This window comes from Macrobrachium nipponense, chromosome 26 (genome assembly GCF_015104395.2).
Source record: "Macrobrachium nipponense isolate FS-2020 chromosome 26, ASM1510439v2, whole genome shotgun sequence".
In the NCBI taxonomy this organism is placed as follows: Eukaryota; Metazoa; Arthropoda; class Malacostraca; order Decapoda; family Palaemonidae; genus Macrobrachium; species Macrobrachium nipponense.
Genome location: NC_087215.1, coordinates 60,486,414 through 60,504,552, shown reverse-complemented (window position 1 = coordinate 60,504,552; position 18,139 = coordinate 60,486,414). Strand labels below are relative to the sequence as shown.

Below are 18,139 nucleotides of genomic sequence, written 5' to 3'. Positions count from 1 at the left end.
TATCGGGCACTTAACTTAGCCGAAGCGATAGCAGCACGTTCCATCGTAGATGAAATAAATCCAAAAAAGCGAAAACAACACAAGGGAAAAAAATCACAACTGGCGTTGTCGAGCTAATTATAAAGGATGGCCGCTAGAGGCGCTGCTCTCCGCTTGGCGTCAGTAGTAGTAGTAGTAGCGGACGCATCACCCTTTGGTATCAGCTCTCTCAGGTGGGGGATTTTGTGATGGAAGGTCTAAATGGAAAATGGCTCGTGGTAGTGGTCTCACTCGCCCGTTACCATACCGATACTTCTTTTATAGAGTGAGCGAGTCAGTTTAACTGACATTTTCTTGATTTTATTTTTTCTCTAGTAATATTAGGATTATTTACCTAGAAATAATGAACTTAAGGATATTTCACAGGCCGACACAAGCTGAGCCCAGAAAATAGCCTTCACGCAGTGAAGCAAACAAAGCATACGACTGAAGCAGGCAGAGAGGCAAGCAACACGTCCATCCACCAACGCAGCCGAAAGCAAAGTGACTCCTCTCCTCGCAGTCGAGCTAACCGCCAACTGCCGGACAAGTAGTTAACTACCAAACCCCCCTGTTCAAAGCTTACGACTGGTTCATCTGCCACTAAGTACCTTCCTATTGTTAAAGGACTGAGGGTTTGTATACGTATTGGAACAAAACACAATTCTCGAAAAGGAAATTGTATTTTCCTTAACTCCATACACCCGAGTTCTTCTACATATGGAATTATTCCCTAAATTACAGGATCAACGGTTTACATAACGTGAAGGAACAACTCTCGTTTTCACATAAATATTGGGTAATCACATCTGGCCCCTCCTCCTCTACGTGTGACAAATCAAGCGAAGAGGCAGGAGAAGGCAATTACCCAGAAAAACAGTATTAACTTATAACACTCACACTTTCGGGACTTACAGCATAAGTGAGGCTTTAAGTTCACTTTCGAGCAGAAATTTTACAATTCCCGCCTCCCATTTCATGCACAAATGGAGGGTGAAAGGCCAATATAAATTTTGGGATGGCAACATAATAAAGCAAACACAAATTTCATAAACCAGACACAAAACAAAACAAAAAAAATCTCACAATTCCTCACAACAGAGGAGGGCAGAGAGAGAACGTCTGCACACGACGGCGGTCAACAGCAAAGAGTTATGTTTACGTCCAGTCGGGAGGGACTCCCTACTATCAGACAAACCGTTACTGCCTAACTACCTTGTTATTAGAATCATACGACCGAGTTTCCACCTGGCTCTAAAAGTAATTCCTTATGTAAAGGACCGATGGTTTGTATAATGTGTAGGAACAAGCACTGTGCTCCTGAGACCTCCAAAACAGTTACTTGTGCATCATGATAAAATAATATGAACAAAATCTCAAATCTGGCCACAAAAGTGTAAGAAGTAGATGTTAACAATAGTACTTGAACAATAATTACAATTCTGACATAGTAAGGGAGGGGCTTCCTTCTAGCAGTGGGATAAATGTGAAAGAATGAACTGAAGTTTCCTCCTTTCTCTTTTACACACAAACTATGATACATACATACAAATTACAAAAAAGAAAAATATAAGAAATTATAAAATGTAACACACTCTCCAAACTCACTAATTTTTTTATAAAGGCAGTGTTTTTCTTAAGGCTCGAATCTAACATTGCAGTATTCAACTCTGGACGATCCTTTGCTGCGGCTAAGTTCTGCTGACGTAGCTCTGCCTTTTTGCTAAGTCGCTCTTCAGATTCTTGGATGTAAGCCAAAAGAAATTGCTGCAACAAAAGCATCTGCAATTAATAGCCAATAAGACTCAGGACTGTTCAAAATGTGAGGAAAAATGATATTGTTAGTATACAATAAAGTTTTGTACATACTTACCTGGCAGATATATACTTAGCTTAGGTCTCTGACGTCACGACAGAAAATTCAAAACTCGCGGCACACGCTACAGGTAGGTCAGGTGATCTACCTTACCCGCCGCTGGGAGGCGGGTGTAAGAACCAGTCCCCCTTTCTTGTCAGGTTATTTTCTTCCACCTGTCTCCTGAGGGGAGGCTGGGCGGGCCATCAATCGTATATATCTGCCAGGTAAGTATGTACAAAACTTTATTGTATACTAACAATATCATTTTTGTACATGAACTTCCCTGCCAGATATATACTTAGCTGATTGACACCCTTGGTGGAGGGAAAGAGACACATACTTACTTAGAAAGTGGGGACAACACATGTTAAAGGAATACATAATATAAACCTCTGGTTCTTACCTGATTTAGGCAGAAGACTTGATAGTTACTGTCTATTAGTCTGCGTTGCCTAAAGAGTCTCAGCGAGGGCTAGACCTATGGCTGAAGAACTCTTTGGGTCTACCAATGGGAACTGAGTCCACTTACTTGGCAGAATCCAAGCAGGATCTGGTCAATGGGGATCAACCCGCTTACATGCCAGAGCCTATCACTACCAATTGCAAGGAGCCTCAAGCACAACTGATCACCTAACCAAATACTAACATTAGTATACGAAAGAAGGAGCTGCCTCCTGCAACCTCCTTCGTACAACCAAAAAACTCAAACTTAAAACTAACAGGGAAAAAGGATTAAAAAGGATGTGTTTCAGCTCCCTGCCCCAGCACTGAATCCGCCGATACGTAAGGGCCTAGCCCAAAACACTTATCATACGTAATCGATACGTCCTTTAGGTAGTGATTAGAGAAGACTGATTCACACCTCCAAAAAGTGGCCTTCATAAGGTTTTGTAATGACAAATTCTTCTTGAAAGCCAAAGACGTCGCGATGGCCCGTACTTCATGCGCCTTGACTTTCAGAAGGTTAAACTGTTGCTGATTGCAAGAAGTGTGTGCTTCTCTAATAACATTCCTGATAAAGAATGAGAGTGCATTTTTAGATAAGGGCCTACTGGGGGGTCCCTTACAGAGCACCAGAGATTGCTCTCATTAGCAGCAAGTCTTTTCTTCCTCTGAAGATAATATTTCAGGCTTCTCACTGGGCAAAGAGATCTCTCCTCTTCTGTCCCAACTAAGGAGGATAAGCTTTTGATTTCGAAGCTCCTGGGCCACGGCGAAGAAGGGTTTCATTCTTGGCTAGGAAAGCCGGAAGAAAAGAGCAAACCGCGGAGCCTCCTTGGAAACCTACCTCACCTTCTAGAGCCTGCAGCTCGCTAACCCTCTTCGCTGACGCTAATGCACAGAGAAAAAGAGTCTTCATCGAAAGGTCTCTGAACGAAGCAGAATGGGGAGGTTCGAACCTTGAGGACCTCAGGAAGAGCAGCACGACATCTAGATTCCAGCTAGGCACTAAGGAGGAGGTTCTTTTAACCGTTTCAAACGATCTGATTAAATCATGGAGGTCCTTGTCCTCAGATATGTTTAATCCTCTATGACGAAAAACTGAGGAAAGCATGCTCCTGTATCCCTTGATGGTGGAGACAACCAACCCACATTTTTCCCTCAGGAAGATAAGGAAATCTGCTATCTGAGTCACAGAGGTACTGGAGGAGGAAACTTTATGAGTCCTGCACCAGCGTCGAAAAACATCCCACTTCGACTGGTAGACTCTAGATGTGGAAGGTCTACGTGCATTGGCAATAGCCCTTGCAGACTTTGCCGAAAAGCCCTTAGCTCTGACGAGACTCTTGATAGTCTGAATCCAGTCAGACTGAGAGCGGGGAGGTTTTTGTGAAACCTGTCGATGTGGGGCTGTTTGAGCAGATCGACTCTTAGAGGTAGAGATCTTGGGACATCCACCAGCCATTCCAGTACCTCTGTGAACCAGTCGTGGGCGGGCCAGAACGGAGCTATCAACGTCATCCTTGCTCCCTCTGACGCTGCGAATTTCCTTAACGTTTCCCCTATAATCTTGAAAGGCGGGAACGCGTAAAGATCCAGATTCCTCCAATCCATCAGGAATGCATCTATTGCCACTGCTCTTGGGTCTGCAATAGGGGAGCAGTATAGATCTATCCTCGCATTCCTGGAGGTCGCAAATAGATCGAGATGGGGCCTGCCCCACGTCCTCCACAGCTCCTGGCATATGTCCGCGTGCAGAGTTCCACTCTGAGGGAAGGACTTGATTCCTTCTGCTTAGCAGATCCGCTCTGACATTTCTCTCCCTGTACGAACCTGGTGAGAAGCCTTATGTTCCTTTCCTCTGACCACAAGAGGAGCGATCTCGCTGTCGTCGCACAGGGAGAAAGAGTGAGTCCCCCCTGTTTCCAAATGTAAGCCAGGGCTGTAGTGTTGTCGGAGTTGATCTGAACATATTTCTCTTTTACGAGGGGTTCGAAAGGTCTTGAGAGCTAACCAAATCGCTGTTAGCTCCTTCTTGTTGATGTGCCAGGACACCTGATCCCCCATCCAGGTGCCTGACACTTCTCTCGACCCGAGAGTAGCTCCCCAACCTTTGTCCGAAGCGTCTGCATACAACACTAGGTTGGGGTTCCGAACCTGCAAGGAAAGGCCTTCCTTGAACAATAGAGGGTTTAGCCACCAACGTAGATCCTCCTTTATCTCTTGCGAAATCTTGAACGCAAAGTCCAGACCTTGAGATTTCCGATACCCAGTTCCTCGTCAGGAAGAACTGTAGGGGTCTGAGGTGCAACCTTCCTAGAGAAACGAATTGCTCCAGCGAGGAGAGTGTCCCCAACAGACTCATCCACTCCCTCGCTGTGCATACATCTTTCTCTAGAAGATTGCTACCTTCTCCAAACCTCGGGTTATCCTCTCGGGGACGGATACGCCCGAAAAACCTGAGAAGCCATCAGAATCCCCAGATAGATACGCTCTTGACTGGGGATTAGCTGTGACTTCTCGAAATTCACTAGCAAACCCAGAGAAGCTGCTAGACTCCAACGTCACTCGTAAGTCCTCCAGACATTTCTCCTTGGATTTGGCCCTGATAAGCCAATCGTCCAAGTAGAGGGAAATCTTCACTCCCTCGAGATGAAGCCACTGGGCAACGTTCTTCATCAGTCCTGTGAATACTTGGGGGGCCGTGGAAAGGCCGAAGCATAGGGCCCTGAACTGAAAAACGTTCCCTCCCCACATGAATCTGAGAAATTGCGAGAAGAAGGATGGATCGGTACATGGAAGTAAGCGTCCTGAAGGTCCAGCGACACCATCCAGTCCCCGGGACGAAGAGCTGCTAAGACTGATGACGTCGTCTCCATAGCGAACTTCCTCTTCTTCACAAAGACATTCAGGGCGCTCACGTCCAGAACCGGTCTCCATCCTCCTGAGTTTCTTGGGAACTAGGAACAGACGGTTGTAGAACCCCGCTGAAAGAGGGTCCTGAACCATCTCTATTGCCTCTTTCTCTAACATCAGCTCTACCGCTAGAGCGAGGGCTTGATTCATTAGTGGGTCTTTGTATTTGGCCACCAGTGCCCTTGGAGTGGTGGTCAAGGGTGGTCTCGAGATAAAGGGAATGAGGTATCCCTCTTGATGATCGCGAGGGACCAGTTGTCCGCCCCCTTTCGTGCCCAGACATCTGCAAAGTTCAGAAGTCTGGCACCCACAGTTGTCTGGAGGACACACGAACTACTTCTTGGCCCCTACATAGACCGGGAGAAGGTCCTTCCTCTTCTAGGTGGTCTCGAACCTCTGGAGGAAGAAGAGCGAGACGAAGGTCCTCCTCGAAAGGGTTCTTGCCTACTTTGAGCCTCTTTCTTCGTCTTCTGTTGAAACGAAGGTTTCGGAATTCTAGCCGAGCGAGCTAGCATATCCTGCGTCGCTTTTGCTGATAACGAGCTGGAGATATCATTAATAGTCTTCTTGGGGAAGAGTTGCGGGGAAAGCTGTGAATACAGCAAGGAAGCTCTCTGTGCGTGAGAAACCGCCTTGGTAAGAAAAGAGCAGAAAACGGCCCTCTTCTTTACCACTCCTGCACCAAAAAGTGAAGCAATTTCCCCGGAACCGTCTCTCACTGCCTTGTCCATGCAAGACAGAACTGCGTGGAGGTCTTCAGGCGAAAGAGTGTCTTGCTCTTGAGTCCTCTTAGCCAACACTCCAAGGGTCCAGTCAAGAAAGTTAAAAACTTCTAAGACTCGGAACATTCCCTTCAGAAGGTGATCCAACTCGCTCATACCCACGTCGTCTTCGCAGAATTCAGCGCCGAGCGACGTGCGGAATCAACCAACGAAGAGAAGTCCGAGTCTGCAGAAGAGGGAAGAGTTAGACCCAAGGGCTCTCCTGACTCGTACCAGAACCCCATCTTACCCGTCAGCTTGGACGGGGGAAAAGAAAAACTGTCTTGCCTTTCTCTTCTTTTGAAAGCAACCAGTCGTCAAAGTTCTTCAGAGCCTTCTTCATAGACACTGTAGGCTTCATCTTAACGACTGAAGACTTCTTAGCCGTATTGGTCGTTGAAAATAAGGACGGAGGAGACAGAGGAGCAACGGCCGAAAGAGACTCCCCAAAATCTTGCAAGAGGAGGTCTGTAAGTCTCTTATACGAAGAAACCGAAGCATCCTTGGGCAAATCTTCCTCCGAATCACCAACAAATTCTTCCGAAGAATGACGTCTAGAAGCTCTACTGCCCGGAGGAGAGCTAATCCTTGGAGAGCGCCTGTTCGGAGAGCGCTTACACGGGGAGCGCCTACCAGGAGAGCGCCTACCAGGAGAGCGCCTACTATGAGAGCGCCTCCCAGGAGAGAGCCTACTAGGAGAGCGCCTAGTTGGAGAGCGCCTACTAGGAGAGCGCCTACTTAGAGAGCGCCTCCCAGGAGAGAGCCTACTTGGGGTTGGGGGAGCGCCTGCTAGGAGAGCGCCTACTTGGGGAGCGCCTACTAGGAGAGCGCCTACAAGTGGAGGCCCGTCTGTCGGAAACAGATTCTAACTCCACAGAAGAGCGTCTGGATAAGGGAGAGCACCTATCAGGCTCTCTGCGCCTGCTAGGCTCTTGGCGCCTGCCATCCTCAATATGCCTGCCAGGCTCTTGATGCCTATTGAGCTCAAAACCCCTGCCAGGCTCTTGACGCCTGCCACGGGGAGAGAAAACATCCACAGATGAATCCCTGTCAGAAGCGCGGAGCTTACAAGGCTCTGAGCGCCTATCCAATCGGGAGTGATCTAACGGAGGAGAAAGCTTCCGTTGCCGCCTACCAGGCTCTTGGCGCCTACTAGGCTCTTGACAGCCTACTAGGCTCCGAGCGTCCGTTTCAAAAGGAGAGTGGCCACCAGGCGAAGAACTCTTCCTTCGCTCCTGACGAAAACGAGGCTCTTGACGTCGTCAAGCTCTTGACGCCTAACTGAAGAGGAGCGGAAATCCTGAGGAGAGAGCCTGTCTGGCTCCTTACGCCTTACATGCTCACAACTCTTGCTGGGAAGAGAGGAGAGCCTACTCGGAGAAAGATCCCGAGCTCCAGCCTGCACTTCTGACCTCCTACTAACAGGCTCAAAAGCTTCTCTAGCCAAAGGAGATTTAGCCGAAGGAACGTTCTTAGACTTCTTCACCGGAAGTGAGGCGTCCTTCCGACGATGAGAAGTCCCGGCAATAGACTCCGCTAAAGCCGCAATCTGCGCCTGCAGACCCGCCAGGATACGCGCAGGAGATCTCTTAAACTCCTCTACAGGGGACGAAGTCCGAGAGCGAACAGGAGAAGCGTAACCGGACGAAATCTTGGTTCTCTTGCGTTCCACTTCTGGCTCTTTCTGCGAAGGATTCGGGGCTGGAAGGAAGGGCGCAAGGATCCTTCCAGGGCCTCTTGAGAGGGCGAGACGACTCCGAGGCGCTCCATCTACGCTGAGGAGAAGGCGACGAAGATGACGAGAAGCACCGGCGCAATAACTCCTTCTTGGTTCGATCCAAGGCAGCCTGGGAACGAGCAACAGGAACTGCCGAGGGGACGCCTGACCGGTGGGGGTTCTCCCTAACCTTCCTGCGGCTTTCGACTTTCCTCCTCCACTGGGTCTGGGAGTCTGGAAGAGGTCTAGGCCTGGAAGCGTTAGTGAGCCGGTCAGACGCACCCTCCACTGCACTAGGGCACTGCACTGATCACTTGCACTATCATCACTCTTACCTTGTCGAGAGCGAGCGAGGCTCTCCTTACTCCTGATCGAGGCTCTCCAGAAGCAACTTCCGAAACTAATCTTCGGGTTCAAAGCTGGGCGCAGGGGCTGAAACTGGAGAAGGAACTACTTCTACTACAGGATTCTCAGCGTCAACTTCACTCACCCTCGATCTACTAGAACTCTTTGAAGAAGCCTTGCGCACCCTATCCTTCTCTAACTTTCTCACATAAGAAGAAAGAGCCTTCCAACCATCCTCATCCAAATTCTCACACTCTTTGCAAGGGTTAATAAAAGAGCATTCATTCCCTCTACAAGACGCACATACCGAGTGAGGATCTAATGCAGCTTTAGGAAGCCTAACTTTACATTCCTTCTCTGAACAAACCCTAAATAAACTAGGTTTCTTAACTTCAGAATCATCCATGATTATAGATATTGTAAGAGAAATCCAAAAGAAAAATCCAAAAACACGTCCCAAAAAGCGTATGCCAAGCCAACAAACAAAGGGTACTTCACCAAAATCCAAATCGTCGGCAACGAGAACGAATTTTAACTATCGTAAGGACTGAACAACAGGTGTTGTCCAGCCGGCGACAGAAAATAATCTGACAAGAAAGGGGGACTGGTTCTTACACCCGCCTCCCAGCGGCGGGTAAGGTAGATCACCTGACCTACCTGTAGCGTGTGCCGCGAGTTTTGAATTTTCTGTCGTGACGTCAGAGACCTAAGCTAAGTATATATCTGGCAGGGAAGTTCATGTACAAAACATTACTTTAATTTCAAGAATACAATCTACATAGACAATACTTGGCATTAATAAACTAACAGGGCTATAACATTACCCGCTCCTCCTCCTTCTTTGCTGCTGCCTGTTCCTCTTGCTGCTTTTTTGCCTCCTCTTCACGTTTTTTGGCTTCTTCCTCCTCCTGCTTGGCTCTCGCTGACGCCTCTTTCTTCATCTTTTCCTCCTCTGCCTGCTTTTTTAGCTCTTCCTCTTGTTTCTGTTTCTCTCCTTCCTCGTCCTTCACAAAATCATCTTGTTTCTCATCGAAACCTAAAAATTGAAGTGTTATACTCAGCAACTACTAATTCAAGTAAAATTTTATACACTATTTCATCAGTACAAATTCTCTCATGATGTTGATGCAAACATGAGCAAGCCACTGGTATAGTAAGATATTAGATAAAATGGTCAAGATATAAGGAGACTGCTTAACATACCAAGAGTACTTTAAATTTCAAGTTATGAGTCAAGAAATATAAAAGAGAAAGAGCTCCTTATCCCTCAAGATGACAAGGGGAAGGATTGCTCATACCACCTGACTCTGTGGTAAACAATTTCCACATAGTATCCACAGCTCATACACAGCAACAGTCTTTCATATGGCAGTGAAGGTATAACACATACTCCAACACCATATGTGAGCAAATAGCATAGATTGATAGATCTTTATGCAGGATTTTATACTAATGATGGAAACTGATAAGATCTGCTATCAGATGTGATGTGTACATTACATGCATACTCAGTTTAGTGAAAAGATCACTGAAATAATATGATAATGTTATGATCAAATAAAGTTTTGTACAAACTTACCTGGCAGATATATACTTAGCTTTAGACTCCGTCGTCCCCGACATAAATTCAAATTTCACAACACATGCTACAGGTAGGTCAGGTGATCTACCGCCCTGCCGCTGGGTGGGCCATTTAATTGTATATATCTGCCAGGTAAGTATGTACAAAACTTTATTGTATCATAACAATATCATTTTTGTACATTCAACTTCCCTGTCAGATATATACTTAGCTGATTGGCACCCTTGGTGGTGGGTAAGAGACAGTAACTACTGAAATAGACAGGAAAAACAACATACGTTGTAGGTAATATATAAAAAAACCTTGGTTCCTACCTGTTTAGGCAGAAGACTTCATAGCTACTGCCTAGGAGTCTGCTTCGCCTCAAGAGCCTCAGCGAGGTAGTGACCCGGCCTAATGGCTTAAAAGTTTTCTTGTGGGTCTGTCAATGGGGTCTTATCCGCTTACTCGACAGAGCCTGAAGTATTTGTCAATGGGTGCTAATCCACTTACATGACAACACACCTTGCCTAATGGCATAATCAAGGAGCACAACACCGATCCCGATCACCTGATCCTAACACCCGGGTTAGTACTGAGATTGAAAGGAGTTATCCCCAACATCCTTTCAAACAACCCTAAAAAACTTGACACCACAACATTAAAAACAAACATGATATTGTTATGATACAATAAAGTTTTGTACATACTTACCTGGCAGACACACACTTAGCCCTCTCCTGACAAAGGCGACGGCCGCCTGTGCGACATCTTGCGCCTTTGCCAGGAGAAGGCCAAGCACATATCTGACAGGGAAGTTGAATGTACAAAATAAACTAATTAAGGATCAGTATCAGCTCCCTGTCCCAGCACCGTATCTGCCGATACATACAGACCAAGAGAGAAGCATCTCTCGTAGGTTACTCTGACATCCTTCAAGTAATGAGAAGCAAAAACAGAGTTGCATCTCCAAAATGTAGCAGCTAAAATATCTTTCATAGACATATTCTTATTGAAAGATAGCGAAGTCGCAACGGCTCGTACCTCATGCGCTTTAACTCTTAGCTGCTTCAAGGAGTCATCTTGGCACTTATCGTGTGCTTCCGAGATCACACTTCTCACAAAGAAGGCCAGGGCGTTCTTTGACATGGGTCTTTTCGGGTCCCTCACCGCACACCAGAGACTCTGTCAGCAACCCTTAAGCTGATTCTTCTTCTGAAGATAAAACTTCAGTGTCCTGACTGGACAAAGAGACCTTTCTATCTCTTTCCCCACCAGAGGAGAAAGTCCCTTGACTTCAAAGCTTCTGGGCCAGGGCTTAGAAGGGTTCTCGTTCTTTGCCAGAAACAAAGGTTGGAAAGAACATATTGCCGAGTCTCCTCTAAATCCTACACGAGAATCTAATGCGTGGATTTCACTAATCCTCTTGGCAGTCGCGAGGGCCAAGAGAAAATGCATTTCCTCGTGAGATCTCTAATCGAGGCTTGATGAGGAGGTTCGAACTTGTCCGAAGTAAGGAACTTGAGGACCACGTCGAGATTCCAACTAGGAGGGCAAGAGGATCTAGTCTTAGTGGTCTCGAAGGAGCATATAAGATCATGAAGATCATTGTCCTCCGCTATCTTCAGGCCCCTATTCCTAAATACAGCGGAGAGCATGCTCCTGTATCCCTTGATGGTGGAAACAGCCAAATGCGATTCTTCTCTTAGGAAGAGAAGAAAATCAGCAATGTCAGTCACAGAGGTATTGGAGGAGGACAGCTTCTTTGATCTACATACACCATCTACGGAAGACTTTCCACTTCGACTGATAAACCCGCAAGGTTGAAGACCTGCGGGCTCTGGCGATTGCGCTGGCAGCCTTTCGCGAAAAGCCTCTCGTTCTGACGAGTCTTTCGATAGTCGAAAGGCAGTCAGGCAGAGAGCGGGGAGGTTTTTGTGAAACCTCTCGAAGTGGGGTTGTCTGAGCAGATCTGTCCTTTCGGGAAAAGATCTGGGGAAGTCCAGTACCTCTGTGAACCAATCTCGAGCGGGCCAAAAGGGGGCGATGAGGGTCATTCTCGTTCCTTTTGAGGCCCCGAACTTTCTTAATACTTCCCCCAGAAGCTTGAATGGGGGTAAGGCGTACGCGTCTAAGCCCGACCAGTCTAGGAGAAGGGCATCGACCGCTATGGCTCTGGGATCCTCGACTGAAGAGCAGAAGTTGTCCATCCTTCTGGAGATGAACGTGGCGAACAGGTCTATTTGTGGTTTCCCCCACAGGGACCAGAGCTTTTGGCAAACTTCGGAGAGGAGGGTCCACTCTGTTGGAAGGACCTGGTTCTTCCTGCTCAATCGGTCCACTCTTACGTTCTTTACTCCTTGTACGAATCTTGTAAGGAGGGTGATGCCTCGTTCCTCCGCCCAGATCAAAAGACCTCTTGCCAACTCGTAGAGGGAGAAAGAGCGAGTCCCTCCCTGCTTTCGAATGTAAGCCAGAGCCGTGGTGTTGTCCGAGTTTACTTGGACTACCATGCCTCTGACCTCTGATTCGAAGGACTTTAGGGCTAGATGTATAGCCAGAAGCTCCTTCGCGTTGATGTGCCAGGACACCTGTTCCCCTGTCCCGGTGCCTGACACTTCTTTCGTTCCCAGTGTTGCTCCCCATCCTGTCTCCGAGGCGTCGGAGAACAACACTAGGCAAGGGCTCCGAATTGAAAGGGACAATCCTTCGTTCCTCTTCAGAGGAGCTAACCACCAAGTCAAGTGGGTCTTGATCTCTGGGAGAATTGGAAAGGAGTCCGACAGTTCTCCTGTCTTCCGATCCCACATCCCCTGCAGGTAGAATTGCAGGGGTCTGAGGTTGAGCCGCCCCAGGGAAAAGAACTGCTCCAGCGAGGAAAGGGTACCCAGAAGGCTGAGCCATTCCCTCGCTGAGCTCCGTTCTTTCCCTAAGAAGGCTGAGACTTTTTCCAAGCCTCGAACAATTCTTTCTTGCGACGGAAAAACTCGAAAACCCCGAGAATCTGAATCCCCAGATAGACAAGGTTCTGGCTAGGGATCATCTGTGACTTCTCGAGGTTCACAAGAAGTCCGAGCGACTGTACCAGGTCTAAGGTTGTTGTCAGGTCCTCCAAACACTGATGTTCCGATTTGGCTCTGATGAGCCAGTCGTCCAAGTAAAGTGATATGCTCACCCCCTTCTGATGTAGCCAACGTGCTACGTTCCTCATAAGGCCCGTGAAAACTTGAGGGGCCGTAGACAGGCCGAAGCACAAAGCCCTGAACTGAAAGATCCTGCCCTGGATCATGAACCGAAGATATTTCCTTAACACAGGATGCAGGGGGACGTGAAAATACGCATCTTGCAGGTCCAGGGAGACCATCCAATCTCCAGGACGCAGAGCCGCAAGAACCGAGGCGGTTGTTTCCATAGAGAATTTTTTCTTCTCTACGAAACGGTTCAGTGCGCTCACGTCTAGTACAGGTCTCCACCCCCCCGAGGCTTTCGGGATGAGGAACAGGCGATCGTAGAAGCCTTGGGAGAGGGGATCCTGTACTAATTCGATGGCCTCCTTTTCCAACATCTGGTCTACAAGATGCAGGAGAGTTCTTCTCAGGGCAGGGTCTTTGTACTTCGCAGACAGTTCCCTTGGGGTAGAAGTCAAGGGGCGGTCTGTCTTTGAAGGGGATGAGATATCCCTTCCTTACGATAGAGAGGGACCAGGAGTCTGCCTCTCTCACAGCCCATGCTTCTGCAAACTTCCAAAGCCTGGCACCTACTGGTGTTTGGAGGACTGACACGTCACTTAGTCTTCTTAACCGGTCTGAAGGATGACCTTCCTCTCTTCTCAGGTACTTTCCTTCGAGAGGAGGATCGAGAAGAGGAACCTCCTCGAAAGGGCGGTTGTGGATTACGGGACTCCTTCTTCACTACAGGAACAGCCGGTTTCGTCTTCTTCGCGGATTGAACCAGAAGATCCTGAGTCGTCTTCTCAGTGAGTGAGTGAGAAATGTCTCTCACTAACTGAGAAGGGAAAAGCTGGTTCGACAGAGGGGTGTAAAGCAGGGACGACCTCTGAACCGGAGAGACAGCTTTTGTAAGAAAAGAGCTGAAAACAGCCCTCTTCTTGAGGATCCCTGCTCCAAAAAGTGAGGCCACTTCACCAGATCCGTCTTGGACAGCCTTGTCCATGCATGCTAAAATGCTATGCAGGACTTCGGGGCTCAGGAAGTCCGGGTCTTGTCTTCTTGGCCAGCGCCCCAAGGGACCAGTCCAGAAAGTTAAAAACTTCCAGCACATGGAATAATCCCTTGAGGAGATGGTCCATCTCCGACATTCCCCATGTGGTTCTGGCTGTAGACAGGGCGTGTCTCCTCGCTGAGTCCACAAGCGTGGAGAAATCTGCCTCCGCCGACGCAGGGAGAGCCAGTCCCCTGGCTTCCCCTGTCTCATACCAAATGCCTCTCCTCCCAGAAAGCCTGGAGGGGGGGGCAGGCAAAGACAGTCTTTCCAACTTCCTCCTTGGAGCGGGGCCAAGATCCAACAGACTGTAGAGCTTTCTTCATGGAAATGGCAGGGCGCATCTTCAGGAAGGAGGAGGACTTAGAGGTCTTCGTACTCGAAAACAAAGAACGAGGAGACGGAGGGGTGGCAGGACTGAGGGAGTCTCCAAACTCTTGCAGCAACAGAGGCGCTAAGGTTTTGTAGTCACAGAGAGAGACACCCCCCCCCCCCCCCCCCCCCCCCCCCCTCCCCCCCCCCCCCCCCCCCCCCCCCCCCCCGGTGATTCTTCGTCAGAAATCTCCTCAAGCTCCTGTCTCGTTCTGATGGGAGAAGAGCGATCAACCGAAGGAGAGCGCCTACGTTGAGAGGAGCTGCCTGTTACAGCAGTCCTCTGTCCAATTGGAGAAGGGCTTCTCGCAGTATCAGAACCATCCTGACAAAGGCGACGGCCGCCTGTGTGACATCTTGCGCCTTTGCCAGGAGAAGGCTGACCCTGCGAAAAGCAAATAAGAGGAGCCTCGCGGTTGACCTCTCTCTCGTAAGGCGATGCGGGAGATCTTGGCGCCTCGCGCCTAGCTGGCGCCACGCGCTTAGATGCATGCTCAAGTCTGTCAGGAGACTCGCGCCTGCTCGGGGATTCCTGCCTGGTTGGCGCCTCGTGCCTGGCTGGTGATTTGCTCTTAGAAGAAGGCGTCTCGCGCCTGGAGTGCGGCTGGCGCCTGTCCGAGGATCCTGAATTCACTGACAGAAGCCTGACAGGAGACCGGAGAATGTCAGAAGATTCTCTTGTAGCTGGCACCTTGCGTTTCGGACGAGGAGTAGAGGAGAGGCGCTTGTAGCATGGAACGTCCAGGGGACGAGATGATCTTTTAACAGGAAGAAAAGAGTCCTTCCTCCGAGGAGGGTCCTTCGTAAGTACTCCCACCAAGGACGAGATTTGCTCCTGCATATTAAGGAGAATTCTAGTAGTTGAATCTTCCTTCTCCTTGTCAGAAGGAGGGGAAGGAGGTCTGGAGGACGAAGGCAACTCCAAGCCAAAAGTAGGCGAAACCAGGGCTCTCTTAGCTCTCTTCCTATCCTTAGGCAAATCTTCTGGAAAGCGTTCAGGGCTCGAGTCCAATGTGGGAGCTTTCCAACTTCTCTTAGAGGACGTGATAGATCGTCCGAACTCCACCCTCGTCTGTGAGATGAAGAATCGGATGAGGAGAAGCACTCTTTGAGGATGCCTTTGCAATGGCGATCCTTGGCAGTCTGGGACGCCACAGATCCTGCCGAAGGGACGCCTGATCGGTGGGGATTCTCCATAACCTCCGTAAGGCTTTCGACGTTCCTTCTCCTCTGGGCCTGGGAGCTTGGAAGAGGTCTAGGCCTGGGAGCGTTGCAGAGCTGATCAGATGCCCCCTCTACTGCACTGGAAACACTAAAATCACTTTCCACTGCACTTTGCTTACCTTCCTTTTGAGGGCAGCCTTCAAATCTGCAATTTCCATGGATGAATTTGCAGTTTCTGTGAAGGGAGAAGGCGCTGAAACTGTATGGGAGGAAGCAACAACTACTTGAGGATTAGGTGCTACTACATTAACTGGCTCGTTAGAGCGAGACCTACTCAAGCTTCTGGAGGAAGCTTTTCTAGCCCCATCCTTTTCTAACTTCCTTAAGTAGGAAGTTAGAATCTTCCATTCCTCCTCACTCATGTTCACACATTCATTGCATGTATTAGATACAGAACATTCATTCCCCCTACACCGCTTGCATACAGTGTGAGGATCTACCGAAGCCTTCGGTAGTCTCACGCTACAACCCTCATTCACACATACTCTAATTGCATAGTTTGAGTCAGACATCCTGAGAAAAATCCAAAGCAAAATCCAAAAAAAAGTCCACAAACGCATATGCCAAACCAAAGATCCAATACGTCACCAAATAAGACAGTCCAGAAGATCAACGGCGATGAAAAACGAAAGTCAAGTCAGGAGGAACCAACAACGATGTTGCCGGAACCGGCGACAGAGAAAATCTGATTAGAAAACGGGAATGGTTCCTATTCCTGCCACCCAGCGGCAGGGCGGTAGATCACCTGACCTACCTGTAGCGTGTGCCGCGAAATTCGAATTTATGTCGGGGACGACGGAGTCTAAAGCTAAGTATATATCTGACAGGGAAGTTGAATGTACAAAAAAAATAATAATAATAATAATAATAATAATAATAATAATAATAATAATAATAATCTCCAATCTCAGGCTGTTGGTTACTGTCGTTGTGGTGGTCAGTTGCTGGATGACGACCTCCAAGTACCTGACCGTCTTCCCCTTCAATTGGGTTGAATACCTGGCTGCCGGACAAAGCTCCTCTGTTGCCAGAGGTTCCATTTACGTCATTGTCGTTTATTCCTTCATTTCTTAACATCATTGCTGAGTTTTGCTATTTAACCCATAGCTGGACCCTACCCCATCAGGGATAGGTACTCATTTACAGCTGAGTAGACTGAGGAAATTATGGTAAAGATCCTTTCCCAAGGAATCAACGCCGAGGAGAGCAGTCACCCATCCAACGACTGACCAGCCCCAATGTTGCTTAACCAGTCCATTGACGAAGTAGCTCCAGGACTCATGCAGAAGAGTGTGATCCTAGAAACGGCGCACATAGTAAGAAAAGTGATGGACTCCTAAGGAGGCAGGATGCTACCAGGAACCCCACACTATAAATACCACCCAGTCGAATTGGAGGACTGTGATTGAGCAAAAAAAAAAAAAAAATAAGTAAAAAATAATAATAATAATAATAATAATACCTTGGGACACCAGAGTTGAAGAGAAAGAGAGCAAAAGATGGATAAATATCAAGATCTGAAAATATAATAAGAAGGATATGGGATATGCCAGTGGAAATTGTACCCATAATCACAGGAGCACTAGGCACGATCCCAAGATCCCTGAAAAGGAATCTAGAAAAACTAGAGGCTGAAGTAGCTCCAGGACTCATGCAGAAGAGTGTGATCCTAGAAACAGCGCACATAGTAAGAAAAGTGATGGACTCCTAAGGAGGCAGGATGTAACCCGGAACCCCACACTATAAATACCACCCAGTCGAATTAGAGGACTATGATAAGAGTGGGTTAGGTCGTCAATGGACTGGTTAAGCAACATTGGGGCTGGTCAGTCGTTGAATAGGTGACCGCTCTCCTCGGCACTGATTCCTTGGGAAAACATCTTTACCATAATTTCCTCAGTCTACTCAGCTGTAAATGAGTACCTATCCCTGATGGGGTAGGGTCCAGCTATGGGTTAAATAGCAAGAAATGATGGATTAACCGACAACGACATAAATGGAACCTCTGGCAACAGAGGAGCTTTGTCTGGCAGCCAGGTATTCAACCCAATTGAAGGGGAAGGCGGTCAGGTACTTGGAGGTCGTCATCCAGCAACTGACCACCACAACGACAGTAACCAACAGCCTGAGATTGGAGCTACAGAAGCAAACCAGGGGAAGAAATGGACAAGAGAAGAAAATAAGGAAATATGGAGATGCTACATCAGAAGCAACCCGACGAGAGAGGATATAGAAGAAGGTTGGTCAACATCTGGAATGAGAGGAATAACACAGCCCAAACAGAGCAGAGGCTGGCAGACCAAGTAAGGAACATAAAGAAAAAGAACTGGTTCTCCCCAACAGAAAGAGAGGAAACTGGAAAGGGGAAAATGGACGAAGAAGGACTGAGAAGGAACTGGAAAGGGAAATGACACACGACAATGAATTACAAGAAGACGAAATGAGAGACGATGCCACAGAAGACGACAGGGATGATAGGTATCAAACAACGACACACGAAGAAACACTGACGAAGTAACAGAGAGGACGGAATGGGTAGAAAAGATTAGACAATAGATGGAGCCAGATACAGAGAGAACAAAGATCCCCTCCATGAAAGCCTACAACACCAAGAAATTAAGGGAGAAAACAGGTGAAGTCAAAGAAATAATGGGAATAATACCTACCACCAGTATCACAGAAACAAATAACTTGGCATATGCTGG

The 18,139-nt window shown here is 47.9% G+C and overlaps 1 protein-coding gene across 2 annotated transcripts in view; it reads right to left on the bottom strand.

Annotated features, from left to right (window-relative positions):
* Window positions 1-18,139, bottom strand: part of LOC135200314 (regulator of nonsense transcripts 2-like) — a 305,608-nt gene that overhangs the window by 232,256 nt on the left and 55,213 nt on the right. For both annotated transcript variants that reach the window (XM_064228867.1, XM_064228866.1), the window contains exons 3-4: window positions 8,881-9,092; window positions 1,627-1,785 (exon numbers count right to left, since the gene is read on the bottom strand). In XM_064228867.1, coding sequence (XP_064084937.1) covers window positions 1,627-1,785; window positions 8,881-9,092 — 371 coding nt within the window. The remainder of the gene's footprint in view (window positions 1-1,626; window positions 1,786-8,880; window positions 9,093-18,139) is intronic.